Below are 26,307 nucleotides of genomic sequence, written 5' to 3' on the forward strand. Positions count from 1 at the left end.
ACCTACTTATTGTTCTGATACTAGGTGTGCGTTTAACGATCGTTCAGAATTATAAACTAATTAATGACACCATATCAACGTACCCTAGAAAGTAAATCTTTTTTTAACCTGAATTTTCTCCGCTCCCCTCTTTTATAATTATTTATTATTGATTGAAATAATATAAAATAATATATAAAATAATATATTCCTTATAGAAATTTAATACTGTTGAGTATTAGAAGTGTTGAGTATTAGAAGTATTGTTAACAGTAATTTTAATACTGAAAATAAGTGATTAATTAAATTAGCCAGTATTAGTATTGAATTTCTATGTAAGGGATATGTAAGAAGATCATAAATATTATATTATTTCATCTATGTTAATATTCAATATTTAATACTCAATATCTCTCGCGTGAAATCTTTGCTAATAATACTGTAGTGTACGTTTTGCATACAAGTGGGTTATTGTTAATTTTAACTAGCGCGTAAGATTGATTTATTTCAATATAGATACCGATATATTTCCTTCTTCTCGACAATTGTTCATAAAAAATAATTCATTTCTGCAAACAAAATTTGAAGATCCCAAGGCATATTAAGATAATAATAATTTCTCGAATATCAACGATATTTTATTAAAAATTATATTTATCGCAAGTAAATTCTCTCGCAAGAATTAGTAGCACTCATACGAATTATCTTTGCGTTCCAGGAGGATGCTGCGGCTCCATGAAGAAGAGGACCATCGTGGGTGGATACGCGTTCACCTGGTGGTTCGTCACCGACGTACAACGGTTATCTCTGGAGGTGATGACTCTGAACCCGGTATGCGAGAGTGTGGAAACGGCACAGGGAGTACCGTTAACGGTTACTGGAGTGGCACAGTGCAAAATCATGAAAGCCGACGAATTGTTGCACACTGCCAGTGAACAGTTTCTTGGAAAGAGTGTTCATGAGATTAAGTCCACGATCCTGTCCACCTTAGAAGGTCACCTTCGAGCTATATTGGGTACGTTTTATTTTATAATTAAGCAAATTAATGGTATACTGTCTATTTTTTTTCTGGAAACAATTTCTCGTTATGGTTAATTAACACCTTTTCATAAACAGGCCACGTAATTGTAATATAAAAACATTTTAATTTATATAATTGTGTGTCTTGATGCTCTTATTCTATATAGAGCTTTCAGATTAATATTAGAATAATCAGACGATTAATAATGTAATGTCTATAATGTGTATATTCTAGAAAATAATTCTGTGGATTAAAAACCCATCTGCATAATGCTAAATCCACATCATATTGTTAATGTTAACACCAACACAGAGAGTGAGAATTATATAAACACTGCTATTTTTAAGGTGTACCTATAACGTAATTTGTAAGATATGAGAAAAATTTTTCTCAAATATTTAATTCACGATAAGAAAATTAAATAATTGCGCGAAAAATAAATAAGTGGATCCATCAAATGGATTAAAACTACTTTTCTGTATAAATTTGTTGGAAGGAAATAATGTTTTTTTCTTAGGAACACTTTCTGTGGAGGAAGTCTATAAGGATCGAGATCAATTTGCGGCTCTTGTACGAGAAGTTGCCGCACCAGATGTCGGTCGCATGGGTATCGAGATTCTTTCGTTCACAATAAAGGATGTTTACGACGAGGTTCAATATTTAACATCGCTTGGCAAAGCCCAAACAGCGGCTGTTAAAAGAGACGCTGATGTAGGCGTCGCTGAAGCAAATCGAGATGCCGGTATTAGGGTATGTTTTGATCTATACGATATACGTTGCTGTATACAAAAATGATAAATTTCTCAAAAATTATACTTATATTCTTGATATAATTATGATGTTTAATTAAAAGTTTTTCAATAAGCTTGGAGTAAGTGAGAGAGAGAGAGAGAGAGAGAGAATGGAAGTGAGGAATACGAATGCAGCAAAATAGCGACTTTTTTTACATTCACGTCGAAAGAGAAAATCGATTTCAACTTGCAGAAAGAGATAATATCGCTAACAGGACGTTTTGTGGAGTTTGCGACTTGTTAACGCAATTTTATAATTTTTTTCGTTGCTTTATAGGAAGCGGAATGTGAAAAATCGGCGATGGACATAAAATATAATACCGACACGAAGATAGAGGACAACGCGAGACTCTACCAATTGCAGAAGGCTAATTTCGATCAAGAAGTAAATACAGCGGTAAGTTTATTCTTTGCGAAATACGCGAGCGATCAATATTTCCAACAAAGTTATTCTCAAAGTACTATTTACGTATATCTATACTTTATTCTACTTTTTCAGAAAGCCGAGGCCCAATTAGCTTATGAGCTTCAAGCAGCAAAGATAAAACAGCGGATACGAAACGAGGAAATACAGATAGAAGTCGTGGAAAGGCGCAAGCAAATTGAAGTTGAGGAACAAGAGGTCCGTCGAAAGGAACATGAGCTCCAGAGCACAGTGCGTTTACCAGCCGAAGCTGAATTTTATAAAATGGGAAGAATCGCCGAGGGAAAAAGGTAAAATTTTCGCGAAACACGAGATGTATTTTATAATTTTTGTTTGACATAACTTGTTTCAATACCATTCATTTACAGAACTCAAACTGTAAGCGTAGCAAAAGCCGAAGCTGAGAAAATTCGATTGATCGGAGAGGCCGAGGCTCACGCTTTAGAAGCTGTCGGTATATCGGAGGCCGAACGCATGCGAATGAAAGCAACAGTTTATAAAAAATACGGCGATGCGGCAATACTTAACATCACTCTGAATGCCTTGCCGAAGGTGAACGATGCGTTATGCATTACGTTTACATATCGTAGTGTTAATGTTGTATGTTAGTATTGTAATAATAACGTTTTTCTCTTTGTACAGATCGCAGCCGAAGTCGCAGCACCGTTAGCGAGAACGGAAGAAATTGTACTTCTTGGTGGAAACGATGCGACCAGTGGAGAACTTACGCGTCTTGTTGGGCAAGTACCTCCAGCTGTACAAGCGCTGACTGGGGTAGATCTTTCCAAAGTATGTTCTAAAGTCAAGTATTAAAAACTTATTTTTTTCCTTTTTGTCTCAGTGTAGTAAATATAGGGCGGAATGCGTGACAAGTGCGTGACTTAAAACGATGCTTGTTATACGTTTAAGTATTAATGAACAATCCGCGTTAATGTAACTGATGTTGTTCTATGTGCAGGTATTAGGAAAAATACCAGGCGCAAAGTAATGCCAAGCGATGTGAATCCAAGGACGGCGACTAGATGAATAAATTTGGAACAGATTTGAAAAAAGGGCAAAATCTATACTGCCAAAGGTTTCTCTGCTACTCTGTCATCTATCGACAACACACTCTTCGCTTTTTCCTCTTTCTCGAATTTTGCTCTACCTCAAGTCCACTCGAAGCAGCGTCGCGCAGACACGCTTTTTTTTATCCCTTATCGCGCGAATAAATCTAGATTTACTCGCGTCGTACTCATACGTTCTTTATTTTAAACACGATACTATATGTGTACATCGATAACATTATATTTGATTAATGTGATATCGATGTAATCGTGACTTGAGGGATGAGCGATTAACGCAATCTTGAATTACAAATTGGTTACATGAAAATTACATTCACACATAACACAAAAATCGCGACAATCCTCCCAAAGTTTTAATATATTTTATTGTTCTAATTAAATATTGATCGTTTTCGAAATTTGTGAAAAGAAGCACTGCCCATGGCCGTGCCTAAGGATAGAAGCGATTAAGATTGCAAATATGACTGCTTGCTACTGGAATGCATAAAGTGATGCGACAATTACACAGTAAAAGATATATACCACGTGTATTTTTTATTTACTAAAACGAATTGAGATTTCAGTAAACAAAGTTCAATCAATCGTTTCCATAGATATAAATATTTATCAAGTACCACGTATTTTACTGCATACAAGGAACATATTCGCTGTCACAACACGAAGTAAATTGAAAAAAATGATGAGAAATTGAAAAGAAAATCACTGGCATCTGGATAAATTATACGTGAATAATTACGACATATAAAATTGATAACGAATACATCAAATGGGAAATAAGCCTAATAAATCACTGCCGAGACAAAAATCCATTCTGCTTCTTCCACAATCGTGATATTTTGTAAAATATTTTTCGACAAATTATAACAGACAAATTATACTCTTGTTTAAATAGCTTTTAGAAAACGTATATATATATATCTTGTCTTGTAATTCGTAGTAAACCGAGAAAGAGACGATTTTAGATATAAATATAAACATCAAAGGTGACTGAAGAGACATTTTTCAATTTTCTTGATGATTTAAAATGAACGTCTTATGAAAAAAATTGTATCCTCTACTTATCTTTATTTTACTTTGACTTGCCAATAATTACGTCAATATACATATAATTATTTCCTTTTTAATTGTACAACAATTACTGTATTGTGACGAATTTTTACGCTAGAGAAAGAGAGGAAATTAAATTATTTGAAACAAGATTCAAATTTCGTAAAATTATTTGTGCTATCTCAATACTCAGTTTATGCATTCCACTTGACTCGTCAGAATACAATGAACAGTCTCCAACTAATCAGTACCGCAATTCAAAGTTTTAATATAATCGATATGATTAAGAGCGTTTCGATATCATTGTGTTCAACATAATTAAGTAATTTAACAAAAGAAAAAATAAATGAAAAAATAGACATTTGACGCGGTTCAGGACGTGCGATTTGCTGCCACCTGTAGTCGCTGTATATATTTAGAGTCACGTATGTATAATAGAGTATCATAAAGAGTTTCTATTATCGTGAAATACAAAAAGACGAGGAAGGTGCGTCACGCGAGCGCAATTTAAAGAAAATGCTTGATCGTATTTTACATCGACGCGCGCGATGTATATTCTCGGTTGACCACGCATCGGAATTCACAGCATTAAAACAAAAAATAATGGTATTCCAAGCTGAACAAGTGCCAATTTGTACGATATCGATTCCTTAGTAGAAAAAACTGGATGATCTGAATAAAAGTTCGATATTATTTTTTACAGTAACTTATTGATTACTATATGTATATGCGAATTATGGATTTAATATATACACGTATTACCTCGTTGTGTCTTTTGAATGTTTTTACAAAACCGGTAGTTAAATTATGTTTACTTTTTTTATATTATACTGTAAATTTATCGATTTTCTATAATGATGTGTTTCAATTTATGATTAAAGCGACATACTTATAAATCTATATAAAATATAAGAAATGTGAAATCTATACTAAAATATATATGCTAGTGTAGAGTACGCCATTTCTTATCACTTGTTATTCGTGTCGCTCATCAAGTAAATATTTACATAATATTATACATTCACTATGCATTTAATGACATTATTTTATTTAATAAGTAATGTCACAATTAAAAATACAATGATGAAATGGAGGAAAATGTTATTTATACATGTAGAATATATGTGTACATATATAAATAATATTTCTCCATCAATATACTTATATATTTGCTGTTATTGAGAAGGAAAATTAAGACATAAAATTTATAGACCGAAAAGTCTTCCCAAAATGCTTAACGTAGTAGATCAGTACAAAAAAGAAAAGTCAAAGTCTCTCTCAGAGATTAATAATAATTGATGATGATGATGATGAAGATGATGATGATGATGATGATGATGATGATGATGATGATGATGATGATAATGATGAAAAGGTAAAATAATCAATAAGGAATATTTAGCGATTGAATAAACTTGATAATTCTAGTATCATCCAGCAGAAATTTTATCTAACAGTAAGATACATTGCCGACTCTAATAGCTGTCATAAATTAGCTAAACAGATCTTCAAACGATATCGTTTTTGAAGCGTTAAATTGAAATAAAAATTCTGTAATCTCTCAGAAATGAAAGAAATATCATTAGATATCAATCTATTTTTTTAAGGGTTTAATGGAAACCCTTTTCTTTTCCGATGAGTAGTCAATGCGAGAAAGCACATAACACAAATACATATACAGATTTAGAATAGTTACGAAATTTTGACAAATCCGATGTAATCGGCTCACACATACCACACCACACACACACACACACACACACACACACACGCACACGCACACGCACACGCACACGCACATACACGTACACGTATACATATTATAATCGAAGATAATTATCAATCATCGTGCCAGAATCAGATTCTTGCGAGGCGTCCAATCTGTTTTTTTCAAACAATAACGAATCACGTAGCACATTTCTGTCGGATATCATTCCGAAGTAAAATATTTCTAATAGTTGATTAACAAGATATTGATTGATGTCTTTAATCGAACATTAACTGATTAATGCTGACACGTACTAACTTGTTATATATATTTTACTAATGAAATACTTTTACACTCTATATACTATATACTATTAATACTACACCTATCTCTTTTTATCTTCCTCTCTTCCACAAAGAGAAAATAATGCTTAAGTAACAATTATCAGGACGTTTCGCATTAACTGTGCCCTTGTTAAGCTAAGAAAAAGATCGTGTTCGTCGTTTGAGTCTAGTTAATACATTGCATTTATGCGATGCATTATAAAAAAATGTAGGCAGTTCTTCTCTATTAGATCATATTAAACCATTTGTTTGGTACTTGTGCGAAAGATATTCTATCTGTTTAGATTTTCTTTGATATTAAAATAAATTACAAAAAAATTGCAACGATGCACAATGTGTTCTGTATTGTGTGATGTCTGTACACAGTAATCTGAAAACGTGCTCGATTTGAACATACCGTTATATGATTGTGCTTGATTCACTTTTGTACAATCAGCAACTAAAAGGTTGCAACGCTTTGTTTTCGATGGATTTTAAAATACAGTCTGCTCACCGAGCGATTGGTTTTTATTTATGGTTTCATAAGTAAGAACCAATCACTCTGTGAATAAACTGTATTCCGAAAAAAATTTGAGAAAAAGTGTTGCAATCTTTTAATTGTTGACTATATATATATCCAAATACAAGAGCGATTCGGATTTTATCGCCATTTTTTAAGCAAGATTGATGCGGAATTTAATCAATTATTGTAGTAGAATTGTATTTGTCGCGTGCGTGAGAGAGAGAGAGAGAGAGAGAGAGAGAGAGAGAGAGAGAGAGAGAGAGAGAGGGAGAAGGAGAGGGAGAGGGAAATCAACTTGTTGCAGAAAATCACAAAATATGTCCATGGAATATTTATATCAAAATGCAGAATGTTAATGGTTAATATTTCGTTTTTTATACATTGTTCTTTTCTTCAAAAAAATTGATATAGGCAACAAGTATTAGTTTCTTTTTATCTTTTCAGTTCAAACATATATTTTCAAGTGTATTAAAGTTTTCCAAAGAATAATTATATATTATTATACAAAAATGAAAAGATAAAAGCAATTGTGTTCTGTAATTAGAAAAAATTTTTATAATTTGAATTATAGTCTTTAAATGTGTGTTTGAATAGAAAGAGGTCAAAGATAAATTTTAAAAAAATATATTTTAAAAGATATTCATAAAAACAGTATTTATTACGAGTGGAAAATATTAGAATTGAGGCAAAAAGTTTGTCAATTATCTTGCCAATTATAATAAATTCACTTTTCACATGTAACTTGATATAATTTTGCAATATCCCGTACATATTGAGCCTGATATTATTCTTACGCTCATTAAATATGTATACGAAAGATAAAATTAATTTTCGATATTTCACATTAGCGAAGTTGCAAAAGTTTGCGCTGTGGTTAAAAGCTTGTCATTTATATATAATTTAGTTTGCCATCTTCGACATACAATACAACACGTTTCAATAAGGATCTTTATATATAAATTTTGGAGCAAATAGGTAGTACTGATCCTTGTTCATGTTTTCGAAGAAATTTTCGCCAAAAATTACATTTAAGAAATTTTAAAATTATACCTATATATATAAGTCAGTATTCATAGTCGATTCTTATATTTACGAATCAATCAGAGAGCGCGTGTATTAATGTCTTAGGACATTAATTAAGTCGATGTTGTAATAAAAATGGACTATGAATATTGGATATAATAGTTATGCATTCGTATACTTTGTGTATTCTCTCTCTCTCTCTCTCTCTCTCTCTCTCTCTCTCTCTCTCTCATTTGCTGATTTTTTTATTTTGAAATCGATCTTGTCTTGAATGATATTTAAAGATCCTTGATACAAATAAAAAAAATTGTAAAACCGCTATGTAGTATGTAGTCTGTGCACTCTATGTGAATTTATTATCGCGATTGACACTGTGTTTCGTGTTTATATTACATTGCAAGTACGATTCTCTTCACTTAATAAAAATCTCTACCACGTAAGCCATATGAGTATGAAACGCGCCAAAGCGTGGTGTGCCATATATCGTAAATAATTTCCGATGCAAATTTCCGCAAGAGTTTGCGGCACATCTACGAATAACCGACCAAAAGAATAAAAAATATCTTACAATTAGGAAGAAAGTCCATGATTCTAGTTAGAAAATCGAAATTATACCGAGAAATATCTAAAGAGAATAAATCTAGTCTTTTGTAAACGATGAACACAGGATAACGTACATTATATATTTTGAAAGTTATATGCTATAGAAGCGTCTCGAGGATAGCCTGCGTAGATAGAGAACAATATTATATTATATTATTGTGTCATATTCTACTGTAACTGAAAGTAATGGAATACACGATGTGAAGTTACTGCATATTTTTAATAAATGGACCGCAAGATATATATTATTCCATTGCGCGTAATTTATCCTATTTTTTGTTCGTTTGTAATAGTGCTGCGATTATAAACTTTTTTGAGTGACTATACGTGAATATAATTAATTGTTCGGTATACAATTTTAAATTGAAACTGAATAAAATTTTGGCATTTAAATTTTTTTGAAAATTTTGATTTTTAAAAGTCCAGTCCGAATATCTTTACGAATAACGTCTCTTATCGAAATAATTTCTTTTTTTGATAACACGAACAAATTTCAAGGATTTGATAAAATGCCATTTCTATTTCAATCATTCTATTATGTTAAGATACTTTTGTACAACTAAGTTACACAGGATGCTTAAATTTATTTAAATTATTTCGAACTTTGATCAATTAAATTATAAATATTTGAGTGAATCTGCTCACTTTTGTAATTTTCACCTCATTTCAAGAGGGAGCGGTGTACTTACACACAGTTTAATTGCACACCACTCACATCGACCTATTCCTAGTAATTTTTTACTAGTTCACCAATGAAATTATATTATTTTAAATTAGCCAATTAGGGTCACTTTATGATTCGCCGATTAGCTTAATTGACCGATTAATTCATTAAAATTGACCAATTGCATCTATGTCAAATGAAATAATAAATGCGATTGACCAATTGCAATGGAATAATCAGCTTATTAAGCTAATCGACGAATCGTAAAATGACCCTTATGCCTAATTCAGATTGGACGCAGCAAGCGTCAAGCAGTGAAGGAGCAACTAATCTTATTTGAAGATACAGGGGGTCGATTGTGTATCTCGAAAATTATAAAAGTAAGTAAATTCACTAGAATATTCATAATTCAATTGGTCAATAACTAGTGAATTTGCTCACTTTTGAAATTTTCATCTTATTGTATTTCAAGATACACAATCGACTCTCTGAGTCGATCCCCTGTCGTTCGACTGTACAAGGAAATACTCAACTGCAGTTGATTGGTCTTACATTCTGATTTGGTTTAAATCCTCGATAGAAACTAGGTCACTTAGAGAGTGACAAAGATAGAACGACATTTGTATCGTCAAGACCCAGTTGCACCAATGGGTGAATTTAAGACGACTAGCGTGAATAAAGCGACTTAGGCATGCTTTCGAAGCGATTGAATATGATTGGTTGGATCTATAAGTAATAACCAATTATGTTTATTTGCTCAGCGAGCAGGCTAGCCGCTTTGTCAATTTGAACGCGTCCAATGTCACTTTGACTTTAAGCGAGACTTAAAACTGTCTCTATCGTTTTCAAGTCAAAAAGAGAAACAGAAAGAATTTTAAAACCAAAGTAATCTCGCTTAAAACCAAAGTAACATTGGTGCAATCGGGCCAAAATGGAAAGTATCCAATTTAATAATCCAGCGAGAAAAACAAGTATTGCCATCTGTTTACGTTGCTTGAAAATTGCTTGAATCTCGAAAAATTTTGACACTTAGGATGAAATCACATGATGCGAAAAAGAGCTGCGGAATAGAGAATGCGTCATTGAAACAACCAATTAGCACTATTCGGAATAACACAGAAGAACGCTGATTGGTTGCTTCTATGACGCATTCTCTATTCTGCAGTCGTTTTTCGCACCGTGTGATTTCACCTTTAAAATAAGATAAATATATATTCGGGCTACGTTCCAAAATTTCCTTTCTGAGGAAAATTGTACTCGAAATATATAGTACACGTAACGTATACTATAGCATATAGAGTAAAATCTTCCTCGGAGAAGAAGTTTTGGAACGTAGCCTCGAATGTTGAAAAGACAGAATGCGTAGATGCTAAGTGCAAAAAGTGCAAGTAACGCGAACAGAACTGTTTAATGTTCGGTGAACAATGGTGAACAACAAGAATAAAATGATATATCATGTGCCTCATGTGTTTTATAAAACGTAGGTTCTATTGTAGACAACGCGTTGATCAGAGATGGTGAAACCGACCCTTTAATCGTTCAGAATTTTGGACTTGGCATAAAATTTCTTGACGTTGTCCATGAGAAGCAGGTAGCAAGAAAATTTTCCATTGTGTCATGGAAATCAGATAGAAATATATACGACGCATTGGTGAATATTTGAAGCTCCGTCGAGAAAGAGAGAATTTCTTTTTTTATTTAAAGCATTAATCCTTGCGTGGATGAGTGTGTACGCATATTGCATGTGTGTTGTAAAACGTTTTTTTTACTTATAAAGAAAACAGAAAAGGATAAATTTTCCCACTCAAGAGAATGGAAGCGGAACCATTAGAAGATGGTGAAATCATTGATGAGGTTAGATACTGACAAATTTTTATTTAAAATACTAATGTAACTTGTATAAATATAAATTTTAACATATTCAATAAACTGATGTTATTTTTCAAATCATTGATTTGAAATTTATATCATCTACATTAATGTAATTATTTTTATCATGTAGTTAGATATGTACATTTTGCGATGTAAAATGTATTGCAATAATGTAAAACAAGATACAGGAAAGCAGAGTACAATGTACTGACAAAGTAATCTTAACTATTATTTCTTTGAATGCTAAACAAATTTGTAACGTTTACCAAAGTGTATTCATTAGATATCTAAGTTTATACAAGTTAATATTGTGTCATACCATGTATGAATGTGTATTTGATGCTAAAATAGAGCTTATGTATCAAATACTTGGCTATGAATTATTTAGAAAAAATACAAAATTTTAGTGCTGTAAAAATTTAATAGCCAACAAAAATAACAAATAACTTTACATAGTACTCCTAACACTGTGTTTGTGTCTTCTAGCTGAAAGGATCCCATAATACATCGCACAATGTTAATTTTATATTATCTTTTCTTATATATTGTATAACATTAAAATTTGCTTTGGCATTAACAAATTAATTTTTTAATAATTGTTTTATTTCTTTATTTATAGCCCAGCGACGTCTTTGAAACTTATAAAATTTTACAAAGACCTCACATAAAGCAGACATCTGTTACAGACATATGTACCAAAATGAGATATAGTGATGAATCTGATCACTCTGCAGATTCTGAAAGTGATTCTGACTCTGATTCCATACAGACTAATGTTAAAAAACCAAAACTTAAATTGAAAAAGAATAAGCATTTGTGGAAGGATTTGCCAACCAAAAATGATAAATACAAAGTATGGTGTACTCAAATGCAGGAAGAATCTTTGACTGAAGATTTAACATCATGTGGCGTTACTAAAAAGTTGTATCAAGAACGTAATGTCGAAAGTTACAATTTTACTCTACGATATGCAGAGAATGGCAGGGAACCTTGTAATAATAATAGTTCTGATGAAGAAAAGGACATCGAATATAGATTAACTAATAAAAGAACAAATTCAGACAGACGTGATATAAAATTTAGATTGGGAAAAAGGAGAAACTCTATGGATAATCAAAAAGGTTCGGTTAGAATAATAGCAGATTTATCTACAACTGTGGATTCAACAGATGCCGATGTTGCTACTGACATAACTGATAAGCTCAGCGAAAAAAAAGAGCTTCTTATAAGTAAGAAAATATATATCAAAATATATAAATATTTCAGAAAATGTTAAAAACATTAGTAGTTTTCAAAATAGCTATCTTTTTTACATATTGAGCTACACAAAAGAGAGATAACACATACAAATGTAATCTTTTAATAAAACTAAGAAAATTTTGTTTCAATTTGATTTTATGACGACCGATTACTTTATTACAAGTTATACATTATAAAAAGATTTTGAAAAAACATCTTTGTGACTTATGCATCCAATAATATTTAATCTATTTCAATAAATATTTAGATGCCTTATTTATAATATAAAACAAAAAAAAATCAAACAAAGCTAATAAGAATACAATTGAGTTAATAGTACACAAAAAGTAACTTTACCGATTTATCATGTTGTCAAGATGTCATCACAATTTAATTGATTTTGAATCAAATATTATATGCGTTGTACTCTCGTTAGCCTTGTTTGAGTCTTTCTTTTTAATTTCGAGAGTCTGTTTTGTAGTTAATGTTTATTTATATGTATTTTGTTTAATCTGTTGTAGGACGAGTGGTGGATATAATTGGTAAACAGAAAGCTATTGATTTTTTCCAAAAAACAAAGAAGATCGAAGAAGATGGTGGAATGTTAATAATGAATGGATCTCGTAGAAGGACTGCTGGTGGAATATACTTTTGGTTGGTGAAAAATGATGAACATATTCCTCAAGAAAAAATAAGGGAGATATTTTATGACCAAAAAGAGAGCAGCGAACAAAGAAGAAAAACTGATTCAAGACGACAGAAGAGGGAGCAGGAATTAAAGAGAAGTTTTGAGGGTACATTATATATTTATTTTAAATAGAATAACATATATATTTAGAGAGAGAGAGGGGGGGGAGAAAATGGTGTAACATTAATCTACAATTTGTCTTAAAATTATAGATGGATCTGAAAAGGATTTACCAGCTTTATTAACAAGAGCGGAAGTCTCAACGAGACAAATCGCAGAAGAAGCAAGACTGCGACGTGGCGAAGGCATGGACAGAATGCCAGTAGATTCCGATCGCACGGTATCAAATCCACCACCCAGTCCTGTAACAGATGATCCAGATCATTCTGAACATCCATTGGTACAGAGACAAGTTCAAGATTATAACGATTTTCTCGATATTGGAGTGGACATAGATAGTATGGAAGTACTTTAAAATTACGTATTTGATCTTGCGTTTGCACATACTTCAATAATGATTTGTACAAATAAATGTTTGTAACCAATCGTATAAAGAATACATATGTGTATAATTTGTAAGGTTGTATATATTTATCACATATTCTATATCAGCCTGATTTCATTCGTTGCTGGATATCGACCTCTTTCAACCTTTTCTATTCTACATAGTCTTTGAAAGAAAGGAGTTTGGCATTAAAACGTCACGCGTGTTGCCGTATGTGTTGGCGAGTATGTACATATATATTTCCATTGATATATGGGACTTACAGTTTTTTAACAAATCTAAATAGCAAAGATACTCTCAGAAGATACTCAAAGATACTCTCTTTGCTATTGTCTTTCGAGAAGTAGCGATCCATTGAAATTTAATGTTCTGGATTTGAATCCACCCAGAACGAATCAATTTCGCCGGACATTTTCGATATTGGAATGGACATGGATAGTATGGAAGTACTCTAAAATTACGTATTTGATCTTGCATTTGCACATACAACAATGATTTGTACAAATAAATGTAACCAATCACATGAAGAATATATATATGTATATAGGTTGTATATATTTATCACATATATTTTATATTAGCCTGATTTCGTCACTGCTGGATATCGGCCTCTTTCAATCTTTTCCATTCTACATAGTCTTTGAAAGAAAGGAGTTTGGCATTGAAACGCCACGCGTGTTGCCGAGAATGTACATACATATCCATTGATCTATGGGGACCTACAGTTTTTTTTAACGCCGAATCTGAATAACAAAGATACTCTCGGAAATTTGCCATTGCTTTCCGAGAAATAGCGACCAAATAAAATTTAACGTTCTGAGTGAATTTGAACCCTAGATCTTTGGCACAAAGAGTAATCACGCTACACACTGCGCTACGATCGTCACGATTTATCACATATATATATATATATTCATGAACTATAAATAGATCGAAAACAGTGATTCAGAAAGAGATTCGTAACAAATAACTGTATATACGTCGATCCATTGCTGGGATAAAAAAATTGAAATTTTTTTGTATAATTTGATAGCCCCAAGTGTATAGGATATTGTGTTGAAGCTTTAACGTAGCAAAATAGACGTAAATAAAAAAAAGTAAACTTTAAACTTTAAACGCATTTTTCTCAAAACATTTTTTCAATCTAACGGAAGTAATAGAACAAAAACTATAGTATCACTTTCAAATGTTGCACAATTGTAGAGCAATGCTTTTTCTATCGAATAGATTACAATTATATCAATATCAATGATACTTTTTTTATCGCAAAAGCAAGAACATAATTTAAGGTAAAAAATCGAACTTTTTTTCAAATAAATTTTGTTAAATTTTGTTAAATTTTATTTACAAGCGCTCACTGATCTGCTTCACAACAGTTGAGCCTACTAAACGCAACCATAGTCTATCCAGTAAAGACATTTTCTCTGAATAGGAAAATCGATTTTTTAATTCTTTCAGATGACTAGTACAACCTGCAGTACTTTCGTTCTGGTTCCATGTTTAAGTCGGAAAGGCTTCTTTCCCGAAACTTTATGTAGACTAACAGTTAAAATACGTTGACTTCATAAAATTTAAAATTAAAGAGAAAAGTAACAAATATGTGAAAACAACGAAGTATGTATCTTCATTACTTTTTCTGAAAAAATTGTCAAAAATCGTTTTCTTTTTTAAGCTAGATAGAAAGGATTCTTAAATTAATTCATTATCTAGCGTTCAAATATTTAAGCTAATTCTACAATGCGTTGTTTCTTGCTGTTTGTCTCTTGTCTTATTGACCAAAAAGGTAAGAGACAAATAGCAAGAAACAAAGAGCATAGAATTAGCCTTATTATTCTCTAACTTCTTTCTTTTGTTTTTAAAAAATTTAATTATACCACATATGCGCGCGCGCATGCACGGTATTATCACAAATTTTGAAATTTTTTAACGATTGCGATCTTTTTCGAACAATTTTTAATGTTGTATCTTAATAAAATATTATCGGATAAAATTTAACAAATAAACATTTTTTAATAGATTTACAAAAAAATAATGATTTTTCGCAAAGATTCTGAATTTTTTGTGTAAAAATTTACGTTTTCTAAAATGTTTTTAATTTTGAAAATTAAACAATTTACGGAAAAAAGATAAAAAAAAGACGTGTTTGATTAGTATACATTTTTTCAAAATTATTTAAAAACTTTTTCGACCATCAATACAGAATTATAATAAAAATAATAAATATAATTAAACTAAAAATATATATTTTGCTCAGTTTCTTTCAAAAACCAATCTATAATCAATCTATAATCTATAATCTTATTCTTTCTATTATGCGCAGAGTCTATGATACAATTTACTAACTTTAAATCATGAAGTAAAAGTAAGGACCTAACTATATGGATTGGAAGTAGTCATGAAAAATGTTTCGTATGCCAGGTTCGCTGAATGGAATAACTTGCAACATTTCGTCGCCATATTGTGGATAACAGCTGGTAAAAAGACATGATGGGAAGATTATATAAAAAACATATGATTATAATGTAAATATAAAGTTCGGAACAAATAAAATTAAATTAAATAAAAAGTTATAAATGTTTTAAGTGTAATACGTCAATACCTGTAGTAAAATAGTAAGTATATAAATAAAGATAAATAAAAATAATATATAAATTAAAATTTAAAAATATAAATTGTATTACAAATATACAAAAATATAAATTGTATTACAATATATACAAAATTATTAACAGAAATTCTACTGAACTTCACTAACTATAGGGAGCTTCCCAACAAGAGACACAGATGACACGAACTGTTTTCCAACTAGAACACAAAACATTACAACTCTGTTCCACTGTGTAAAGCTCGTGGCATACGATGCTTGTTTTCCTGCTGGATTGCTAGCTGAATTAGAATCTTGCCACCGTATTGGCTGCAGTGCCAATATTGCAGCCAATATGATGGTAAGATTCTAATCCAGTTTAGCAATCCAACAGAAAAACAAGCATCGTGTGTAAGATTTAATATGATATTATACATATATGAATGCTCAATATGGCGACAAAGACTGCGATCGATTTGGACGCTTTTCAGTATTTCTATTCTTATTTTATGTCTAATAAATAATAAAGACAGAATGATGATTACAAGCGCTTAAAGCGCGTGAGCGTCCAAATCGACCGTAGCATAAAATATTGCAAGTTATTCCGTTTAGCGAACTTGGTAGTATAGAGAACATTTTCTGTAACCAACTGTTTTCTCCTTACTCTATCTCCTTATTCTTATTTCATGCTTTAAATGTTTATAATTCAAAAACTATTACAGCCTCGGCATTTTGATATTGGAATTTTTATCTCTAAATGGTTTCAGAAATCTATCCTTAAGCGTGTTACCGGCATTTATCGAACACCCCGTATATATGTATATATACAGAGTGTCTTCCAACGTTTTTTTTATCAGATTTTGAGATTTTATAGAAAATTCAACTCTAAAAGAAAGTTTCTGATAAATATGAATCGAAAAATACTTCCTTAAAAAGTTAGCGTCCGAAAAACCTTTAAAATCACAATTGTTTTATATATCAGGGAATGTATGCGTTTTTTAACAAAAAGTACAAAAACGACAGTTGTAGAGAATTCAATTACCTTTTAAATGAGATCAAAATGATTGTGTAATATAATACGTTCCGTAGATTTTGAGATAATTTCAAATGTACAAAAGTTTTTTTTTATCGATAATAGAACGTTTTTAAAGATATTCTTTATATTTATGCTTGTTCTTTATAGTATTTATGGAAGATAAAAAAAAGAGTAGAAAAAAAGAAAATAAATTTCATAAAAAAAATCAGAGTAAAAAAATCTTTAAAAAAAGCTTTAAGTATTGTCGATAGCTAAGAAACACTTTATTGTACATTTGATATTAGTTATCTAAAAACCTATGGAACGTGCCACAATCATTTTAATCTCATTTAAAAGATAATTTAATTCGGTGCAATTTTTGTTTTGCTAATTTTTGTTTAAAAACGCATACTTTCTCTGATATTTGTAAAAATGTATAAAATAATAGTGATTTCAGAAATTTTTGGACGCTAACTTTTTAAGGAAGCATTTTTCGACCTATATTTATAGGAAACTTTTGTTCGGAATAATATCTCAAAAACTAGAACATTCGGGAACACTCTATATATATATACATTTATACATTTACATACATAATTAAAGGAATAAAAAAAAACACTGAATTATATATTCATCTAAAGTAAAATGTAAAACGAATAAATGTAATTTAAAATATATATATGCTTTGTTCCTCATGTTTTATGATGCTGTCTTATGTCAGCTCTTATAATTCTTTTATGATGATTAACTAAAATTTTCAATTAAATCAAATAAAATTTCTCTTGGATATTTTCATATTGTCGGTACAACATTATCGATGCACTATTATATTTACAATTGTGTTTACATAAAATAATTACAATTTTTCCCTGCGTATGTACATTATAATTGCGATACAATTTAAACATATTTTACACTATCTGTAAAACTTGTATCTGCTGGTCGCTGCAAATCTTAATCATTTTACAATTGTGGCAATAAATTTGTTCCGAATATTTCGATGGCTCTAATTATGAATGTTTCCAAATTACGTACACTATGCATTATATGGAGAAAAATAAATATCGTATGTGTTTCAAAGGACTGAATATTATCCTTTCACGCAATTTTACACGAACGCACGCACGCACGCATGCACATTAAATTCTAAATCAGTGAGTATCGTGAGCATAACAATTTCTGCATAAAATATCAATAAAATATCAATGCAATTACATATCACACCTGTGTAAAAGTTACACAAGTCGAATTTTTTTAATTTCATATTATAGAGATTGTATTCTAAATGTGATCTTTAATTAAGAAAAATACAAGTTGAATCTAAATACATCTCAAAAAAACATAATACAAAGAAAAAATGACACAAATATAGGTAATTTTTAAAAGTAACACAATATCATAACAATATCATAACAAGATAAATAAGATAATTAATCTATGTTACGTCTAGAGAACTTGAAACAAGTCATTAGCAATTGTCATTAGCTCTTAGTTAATTTATATTTAATATTGCTATAATAAATAATTTTAAAATACGCAATTTTCTTTACCCTCTTCTGAACAATTTTATTTGTATCATTTTTCTTGCAAGAATACGATAAATCGTGGAATCTGATGCATGTGTTATGTATAAGTATATACAGGATGTTCCATTTTAATTTATCCATGCAAATATCTCGAAAAATTTGGAAGATACAGAAAAATGTTTCAGGTGAAAATGGAAAGTTTGGAGGAAATGTATTTTGGTCACATTTTTTTTCTGGCATCAAAAAGAAGATCACAAGATTCGATTTTTTAAATAAAATTATATAATTTTTTTTACTTATAATAATATGATTCCTCTAATTATTCTGTATATAAAAATATTATGATAGAGATATAAAAAAATTAATAGTTTACGAAATATTTTATATTTTATTCATATATTGACATGAATAAAAATATATCGCCATTCCTCGAAATCATTCCACTTTCATATCCGAAACATTTTTCCGTATCTTATGTATTTTTGGAGATATTTGTTTGGGACAATTAAAATGGGACTCTGTTTTGTGTGTGTGTGTGTGTGTGTGTGTGTGTGTGTGTGGTAATATTGCGCAATGTACAATTGTAGCGCATCTCATATACGTTACTATAAAATTCTATGATGAAAAATTTTATATATATATATATACACACATATTATATATATATATATATATATATATATATATAAAATATATTATATGGCGTTTAAATACATTATCTAAATGTAGAATGTTCGTAGAAAAAAACCATGATGTATTATAGCTTTAAATATCTTTGATATTGTCTTCGATGTGTTACACTTATACCTATTATATTCAAGAAGAATGCAATTTAAAAAAAGCGTTAGGATTTTGCAAAATCCGATTCGATATTTGTAAAAATTAGCAACTCTTATTTAACGTTTATTGATAAATAATGAATTTCTTTTATAGATCTCTCTGTGAGTCTGACGTATAACGAATGAAACGAGTTATTTGGATATTTTTCCATTATGTGTATATTTTTTTATACTTCGTTTTCACCAAGGTGCTCTTATCTTCATAGTGTCTTTATCGTACATATGATATATGAGAACAATTCGATATAAGAACAATTTATCAGTGTTCTCATTGATGATTTATCGTTATCATTCTACATAATTTTGATAAATCTCTCTCGTGGGATATTAGTAACTTTATTTGTTTGGTAACAGTGAGCCAGCACTGTCGAATCATAATAATAGAAAGTAAAATATAGAAAAAACTTTATAGACGTCCATTGGCAGAGAAAATATTCGAAAATATAAAAATGTACAAAATTTGTTCACCTAAGGCGATAAAACTTTCAGTGAAATTTACATTACAATATCTCCATTAGAACATATTACTTTTGGAATTGACAGATATTAATAGTTACTAAACTTAACATTTAAGCAGGATTTCATCAAAATAAATCTTTATCATTAATATACATTATCGCTTAAAATCATTTACACACACACACACGCGCGCGCGCACGCACGTGCACGCACGGAGATACAATAATACTTGTACGTGGCGTTAAAAAAAAGTTTGTATACAAGTCTGGTATTGAGACAAGTTTATAGCGAAACTTGCGATAGGCGAACGAAGACAAAAGCATTCGCACGCACGAAAATACACTCGTATATACATTTTTGTTCTTGATTGATACAATTGCTGCGTAGATTCATAGACGACATTACGTTACACGAGTGCAGATGCCGGTAGGGAGCTGTGCTTTGGTTTTGTCTTGTTTAAAAAAACCTTTATACATCCATTGAAATCAGCGCTCACGAGGACGTGGCCTCCGCAGCCTTTAGTGCGTTGCTCAACGACAGGGTCAACAGGAACATCTATGGAGCTATCCATGCCTTTTGATTCCTCCTTGTTTTCCCATTGTTCTCTCGCTTCGATTTGCTTGATAATACTATCTGGATTTGGTGCGAATACGGCACACGTTACTACAGCATTGTGCGCCTTTATGCCCTCCCAGAAATCATTTCGATCCCTACGGACGCTAGAAAATTTGGAATAATCATGATGGGTTTTCCAGATATAAATGCACTGGTTTTCAGAACCGCTAACTATATATTGTCCATCTGGGCTAAAACTTGCTTTAATTTGACTACTGATGTTAACGTATCCCTTATATTTGCAAGACAGATTCAAATCTCTCAAATCGTACAGACGAATGCGACTGTCATTCGATGTGACCAATATCTTGTCTTCTCCCGGCATTGGCTCGATTCCACTAATCTTACGGCCAGTGGAATTTTTTCCCCTTGTTGATCGGACGTGTATTTGAGTATGGTATTTCAATTGATCGGTATTATAAAATATACAACGACCATCATATGATCCCACAACCGCAAATTTTCCGTTCTGACAAAAGTTTGCCGCAGTAATCAACTTTGTTTGCCCATCCACTTCGTTCCATACCGCAACCTTTTTATCTGGAATATTCCATAAACGTAATTTACCATCCAGCGATCCTGAGAGAAAGTATCGGTCGTCTCGCGGATGGAATACTATGGCGGTGACAAAGTCGATATGTTGAAAGCAACATAAGCATTCCTTACGGGATATATGCCAAAGTCGTACAGTTTTATCCATCGATGAAGATAAAACGAAATAGTTTTTAGACCATGAGACATCAAGCAGATCTGAGGTATGACCGGTATATGTGCAAAATGGCTTTGGCATGAATGGACTTTTCGTTCCTTCTATCTCGCTGAAGGCACTAGCCACGATGTTAGGATCTTCCATGGATTGCTGCGAAACTAATGATTCCTGTGAAGGGGTAGGACTGACTTTCTCCGCATTATATTTGGTTCGCATGTCTTGAAAATACGTAAAGGCGTCTCGTAGAACCCAAATCCTTAGAACACGATCTTGTCCTGCAGTGGCCAACAATCGACCGCAGGCTGAAAATTTCATGCACCAAACAGGTCCTACGTGTTCCCCACTAAGGTCTTGAACGTGCTGCAGACAACTGAATTCATACGGACCTTTGTGGCTATTTGATGCCTTTAATTTTATATACTGCTGTTCACCAGGATAGACTTCGTCTACTATATCCATGACATCTTCCTTATGTCTCGCGTGTGATACTTCTTGCGCAATCGATTTGGCTTTGTCCATGGTCTTTTTTACAGTCGATCCTAGGAATCGTTTCAATTTTTGCGTCCGTTTACGAACTCTATCTACAGATACATCTTCGTCTGGCGGTATACTAGACATTTTACTGTCCACGCTTTCCTCATCGCTCTCTTTTTCCTTCTCGAGACTAGAATTGCTTATGTACTTGGCTTTAGTAAGTCTCATAATATGTAATGACAAAGGATTGATACATTGTGGTAATTTATCTTCTGCTATACTTAATGGCACCTGTTCCCCCGTATCTAAATTCGTCACAGGCACTTGTTCCAGGATTTCCTGCAAAAATATATGGCGTTTAAAAATATCGTTCTATTTTTATATCCTTAACCTTTAGTACACACATTAGTTTTGGGTATCCTTAATACAAACGTTCAATCATTCGTGTTTTGGTTTAATTTTCATCACTTTTACAAGTATATATAAATTATTAAACAATTTTTACATATATTTTGACATCTTTAGAAAGTATTTGTGCAGTTATATATTCATAACAAATTGTAGATAAATTGTAACTAAATGTAGTTAATAAAATCAGAAAAATGCACTGTTTCGTATAAAAATATAAAACTCTGAAACAAAAATGTTTAAAGGAAAAATATGGTTCAGTATCTTAAAATTGACATTCCAAACTACAAGAAAAAAAATAGTTCAAATGTCGACTGTCCAAAAAGTTTAGTTATTGAGTAACCTGAAAATGATGTTTTTTTTTAATATACGTGAATGACTATAAATTGGAGATATATTGCATTTACATTTTAAAACAATGATTTTATTATTGCTATTGTATTAAAAAAATTATAATTTATAATTTATTAGGAAAATGTTCTTTCTAACATTACAGACAACATAATATATAATATTACTAACAACATTTAGAAACGAAAGTACCAAAAATCGCATTTATTAAGGGCTAATATGTTGTTTTAGGATTAATTTCTTTTTTTAATAATTCGCGAAATATTCTCGTAATACAACCGAGAATTAGTTGAAGTTTTAAAGAAAAAAAAATTTTTTTAGTTACACAAAATGTACACACCTTGAATCATTTGTGACCCAGAAATGAACTTTGGAGTTATGCCAGTTAAAGGAGACACACGAATCGAGGCCCGTAACGCACAAAACTTGTTCTCTAGATGCCCAACTTTTTTTAGCAATAGAAAAGAGATCGGTATTTGACCAGGTACTCATAGTATTTAAAAAAAAAAAAGAAATGGGCAGGATAAATGATCCAGACGTGTGTTTTAAGGATTAATATGAAATATATCTTTACGTTTACATAGATTAATTAAATGACGAACCATATCGGTAAGCCGCTTGCCAGAATCTGTCCTAGTCCTTACAAACATATTTAGTTGCTTGACCATATCTTGATCACCAGCAGATTTACGCCTTTCTTTGGAACCTTGTGGACTCATGCCCGAGAGTTTATGTAAACCTAAAGAATAACGGCCAATACTATTGCTCGATGCTGATCCTAATGGACTGCTAGATTTTTCGCTTGATCGACTAAGCAATTCTGCTTTCATTCTTTCTACTCTTTCTAATTCCTCGGTAGACGGACCTTCTGCTTTCAATTTATCTTCATCCTAACAAAAAATATATATGCATATAATATTCTTGAGGCTTCCACAGGTGCTTTCTATATAAAGATTATGCGTTTCGCAGATTTTCTCCGTGTCTATATCCATGATACTTCATCAGTATGCTGCTTTTCGCCCTGAAGTGGACTGCAAGATTCACGAAACATTGGCATTTTAAGAATGGATCTGGACACGGAGAAAACCCGCGAAACGCATAATCTTTATATACATAGGCATATATATGTATATATAATGTATATGTATATATAAATTTAAAAAATTATGAACAAAATTTAATTAAATGGGAAACGCAACTATTTTTCTATTTGCAAACAAAAAGATGAGAGAAGTATTAGGTGTTGGAATTAATTCGTAGCGTTTTACAAGTGATGGGAAGTACTTTCATTAATGTATTTTTTAATGCTCATGTGAAATAAATAACATTCTTTCATTAAAAAACGCTACGAATTAATTCCAACACCTAATATTTACTTGTGGCTTAACAACGTATTGGCCTTTCGTCGCAGATCGGATATCAAGAGAGTGCTCGAATTCTCTTGTAATCGATTCTATGGTACTTGCTGGACTTGGAAGTGGCGATGCGGGAACAAGCACTTCTGTAGAGGGCTGAAATGAATTGCTTAAGATAAATTATATCCGCATAGTGGATTTTATTAATCAGTGCAATGAAAAGATAATTGATAAATCTTACAGCAAGATCGCTCGATGCATGTGTCTTAATTTTCTTTTTACGACGCGGTGGAGCAACAGGGACACCAGGCATCGCAACATCTTCCACTGATTTTCCATTATTCTTTGTGCTAGCGATGACATCAGGTTCTTGAAGCATAATAGTCTTGTCACTTTGCGAGTGAGAAGCATAATTGGATGTACTGTTAACAGAGGATTCCTGCAGGACATCCCCTGATAACGTAAGGACACTGGAAGACTGGGACACCTTACCAGAGGTTGTGTCCTCGTCTTTGCTCGGAATACTAGCAATGGAGGACATCTGACCCTCGCGGGTAAGGGCGGCAGGAGGAGGGCACTGGGATATACCAGATACAAGTACGCCAGAAGCGTTATCTGCGACTCCTGCCAGAATTCGGCCTACTCGTCCTAAAGAGGTCATACTTTGTAAGCTAAGAGTGTCATGCTCTATAATTCTGAACGGATGGGTCGTTTTTGAAGGAGTAGGATAAACACCCTCGATGGAAGATGTTTGGCTATCCGGGGGAGAACTGTTAATCGGAATGTCATCATCTTCCGTTTGCATGCGTTGCCGAAGTTCACGAAATCTTCTTCTGCCTACAATTTTGTCTGTGGTGGATTCTTTACCATTCTCATCCTAAAATATATTTCATATTCTATAATTTTTTAATATTCACTGCAATCTTTTCTAAAGTGTTTTATGTGAAAATATTTTAAAACTAAATATATAAATACATGTGTTTTTTTAATTAAATTCATCCTAATTTAAAAAAGTGGAAAATAATGTCTTTCCTGCTTTAAATTTTTCTTAAAAAATCTAATCTATGCAATATGCATTGAAATAATATTTTACAAATATTAGAACAATACACTTACTAGTTTTTCTTTATTTTGCTCACAATCTGTGGAATCGCGACTCTTTGGTTCAGCTGGTTTTACAAAGACATGATCATCCTCCTGTTTGCATACTTGCAGCGTTTTATCAGCATGACTTTCCGTACTGATGGAATCACGTTTAACTTTTCTATACAACAATCAAAATTTAATATAATTAATTGTAAATTATCTTATATATATATCTTATTCACTTGCAGTGTATTTAATTGCAAGTTTTCTAAAATGCAGCAAAACTGCTGTATTTTATTAGCTTATAGCTGTATAACAAGTATGTAAAAATAAAACTAAAGACAATTGAATGATGAATGCAATATTGATAATTTATACAAATTTTTATTTTATAAATATTTTAGTATATATATTGACTTTAACTACACTATACGACTTCAAAAGGTCTTATAGCTGACAGTTGCTCGAATAATGATTTGGAAAAATCCTTGTTATATTTATATGCGAAAGTTGGAACATATAATATTGACAGTACGTTTAACAAATTTTAAAAATAATGCCATGCCGACCAAGTGCTCGTGTACGCGAAGTCTTGCATGCACAATTCATTCGCGCGCGTTTAGAAAACGATCGATCAATGTATATGCATACGAAAGCACATATGATGAATCATCTGTAATATCTGTATGAGAATACGCACGAGGTGCGAATCATTTGAATATTTACTATTCATGACATAATGGTACGACGATCAGTGGAGATGGAAAGGCAACAATTACCGCGATGAGCGATGAAACGAATCGTCCTCCGCGTCGAAAAACTCCTCGGAATCGCTGCTGCCCGACATCGTCGTCCTCAGAGAATAATACGCGTAAACTGCCTCGTTTTTGCATTGGAATCGTTGACGCACGTCACGCGCGTTGATAAGCAGCAAATAAGAAGGTCGTAGCCGAATAGGAGCGATTGCGTGAACGTAAACTATACAGAGTCATGTTTCAATTTGTAGACTTGCAGCAGCAGCAGCAGCTCCAGTACGACAGTTACACCCACGGAGTAAAAAGAATAAGATCAAACATCAAACTCGTAGCTCGTAGCATTCGTTTTCTGCTCCACTGGAAAAATTAGTGCAGCACCAGCGCCGTGCTAGGTAATAGGTTTCGACAAAAATTGTACATACTAGTACAATACAAAATTGTAATAGTGCAGGTTAGGTTTAGGGCCAGTTTCATCAATGCTGATTACTTGGGATTTTCAAGCCCGTTGATTGGCTATAGAACAAAGAGATCCGAAATTCTCTCTGTCTTCCAGCCAATTAATACGCTTGAAAAATTCGTAATACGACAAAAAACGGACGCATATATTGTATAATATTGGCCTTAGGCCCGGCTGCACCAACGTTATTTTGATTT

At 31.9% G+C, this 26,307-nt stretch overlaps 3 protein-coding genes across 7 annotated transcripts in view; 2 read left to right on the forward strand and 1 right to left on the reverse strand.

Moving 5' to 3' along the window:
• The window catches only part of Flo2 (flotillin-2), a 117,221-nt gene extending 108,464 nt beyond the window's left edge, over positions 1-8,757 (forward strand). Inside the window, exons 2-8 of one of the 2 annotated variants that reach the window (XM_087408755.1) lie at positions 698-994; positions 1,518-1,750; positions 2,069-2,188; positions 2,291-2,505; positions 2,584-2,767; positions 2,858-2,955; positions 3,174-8,757. In XM_087408755.1, coding sequence (XP_087264881.1) covers positions 698-994; positions 1,518-1,750; positions 2,069-2,188; positions 2,291-2,505; positions 2,584-2,767; positions 2,858-2,955; positions 3,174-3,180 — 1,154 coding nt within the window. In that variant the 3' untranslated portion in view covers positions 3,181-8,757. Of the gene's footprint in view, positions 1-697; positions 995-1,517; positions 1,751-2,068; positions 2,189-2,290; positions 2,506-2,583; positions 2,768-2,857; positions 3,005-3,173 lie in introns of both variants that reach the window. The other variant, XM_087408751.1, reaches the window with a different exon arrangement.
• Positions 8,758-9,939: 1,182 nt separating this feature from the next.
• Positions 9,940-13,551, forward strand: Phax (phosphorylated adaptor for RNA export). 3 transcript variants are annotated; one of them, XM_087404442.1, is made up of 5 exons: positions 9,940-10,144; positions 10,540-11,027; positions 11,665-12,274; positions 12,806-13,078; positions 13,185-13,551. In XM_087404442.1, exons 2-5 carry the CDS (start codon positions 10,986-10,988, stop codon positions 13,445-13,447), a joined length of 1,188 nt encoding a protein of 395 aa, XP_087260568.1. In that variant the 5' UTR covers positions 9,940-10,144; positions 10,540-10,985; the 3' UTR covers positions 13,448-13,551. The 3 variants fall into 3 exon arrangements, with proteins under 3 accessions (XP_087260568.1, XP_087260573.1, XP_011058169.1); XM_087404447.1 differs by having other exon boundaries at positions 10,658-11,027; XM_011059867.2 differs by having other exon boundaries at positions 10,670-11,027.
• A 4,301-nt stretch (positions 13,552-17,852) lies between these two features.
• Positions 17,853-26,105, reverse strand: LOC105148244 (WD repeat-containing protein 44). Of its 2 annotated transcripts, XM_011059866.2 has the most exons (7): positions 25,678-26,105; positions 24,929-25,076; positions 24,305-24,689; positions 24,054-24,181; positions 23,834-23,968; positions 23,060-23,347; positions 17,853-22,037 (listed from the first exon to the last, which is right to left on the reverse strand). In XM_011059866.2, the coding sequence occupies exons 1-7, from the start codon at positions 25,743-25,745 to the stop codon at positions 20,307-20,309; spliced, it is 2,883 nt and encodes a 960-aa protein (XP_011058168.1). In that variant the 5' UTR covers positions 25,746-26,105; the 3' UTR covers positions 17,853-20,306. The 2 variants fall into 2 exon arrangements, with proteins under 2 accessions (XP_011058168.1, XP_011058167.1); XM_011059865.2 differs by having other exon boundaries at positions 24,054-24,689.
• Between the last annotated feature and the right edge of the window lie 202 nt (positions 26,106-26,307).

The sequence above is a fragment of the Acromyrmex echinatior genome, chromosome 1 (genome assembly GCF_024713525.1).
Source record: "Acromyrmex echinatior isolate Ae372 chromosome 1, ASM2471352v2, whole genome shotgun sequence".
Taxonomy (NCBI): Eukaryota; Metazoa; Arthropoda; class Insecta; order Hymenoptera; family Formicidae; genus Acromyrmex; species Acromyrmex echinatior.

Coding starts and splice junctions, on each gene's coding strand:
- LOC105148244 (XM_011059865.2), bottom strand. CDS start 25,745: ATGTCGGGCAGCAGCGATTCCGAGGAGTTTTTCGACGCGGAGGACGAT. Junction 25,077..25,677: donor TCGTTTCATCGCTCATCGCG/GTAATTGTTGCC, acceptor ATTGTTGTATAG/AAAAGTTAAACGTGATTCCA. Junction 22,038..23,059: donor GCAAGCGGCTTACCGATATG/GTTCGTCATTTA, acceptor ATATTTTTGCAG/GAAATCCTGGAACAAGTGCC.
- Phax (XM_087404442.1), top strand. CDS start 10,986: ATGGAAGCGGAACCATTAGAAGATGGTGAAATCATTGATGAG. Junction 11,028..11,664: donor ATGGTGAAATCATTGATGAG/GTTAGATACTGA, acceptor CTTTATTTATAG/CCCAGCGACGTCTTTGAAAC. Junction 12,275..12,805: donor AAAAAAAGAGCTTCTTATAA/GTAAGAAAATAT, acceptor AATCTGTTGTAG/GACGAGTGGTGGATATAATT.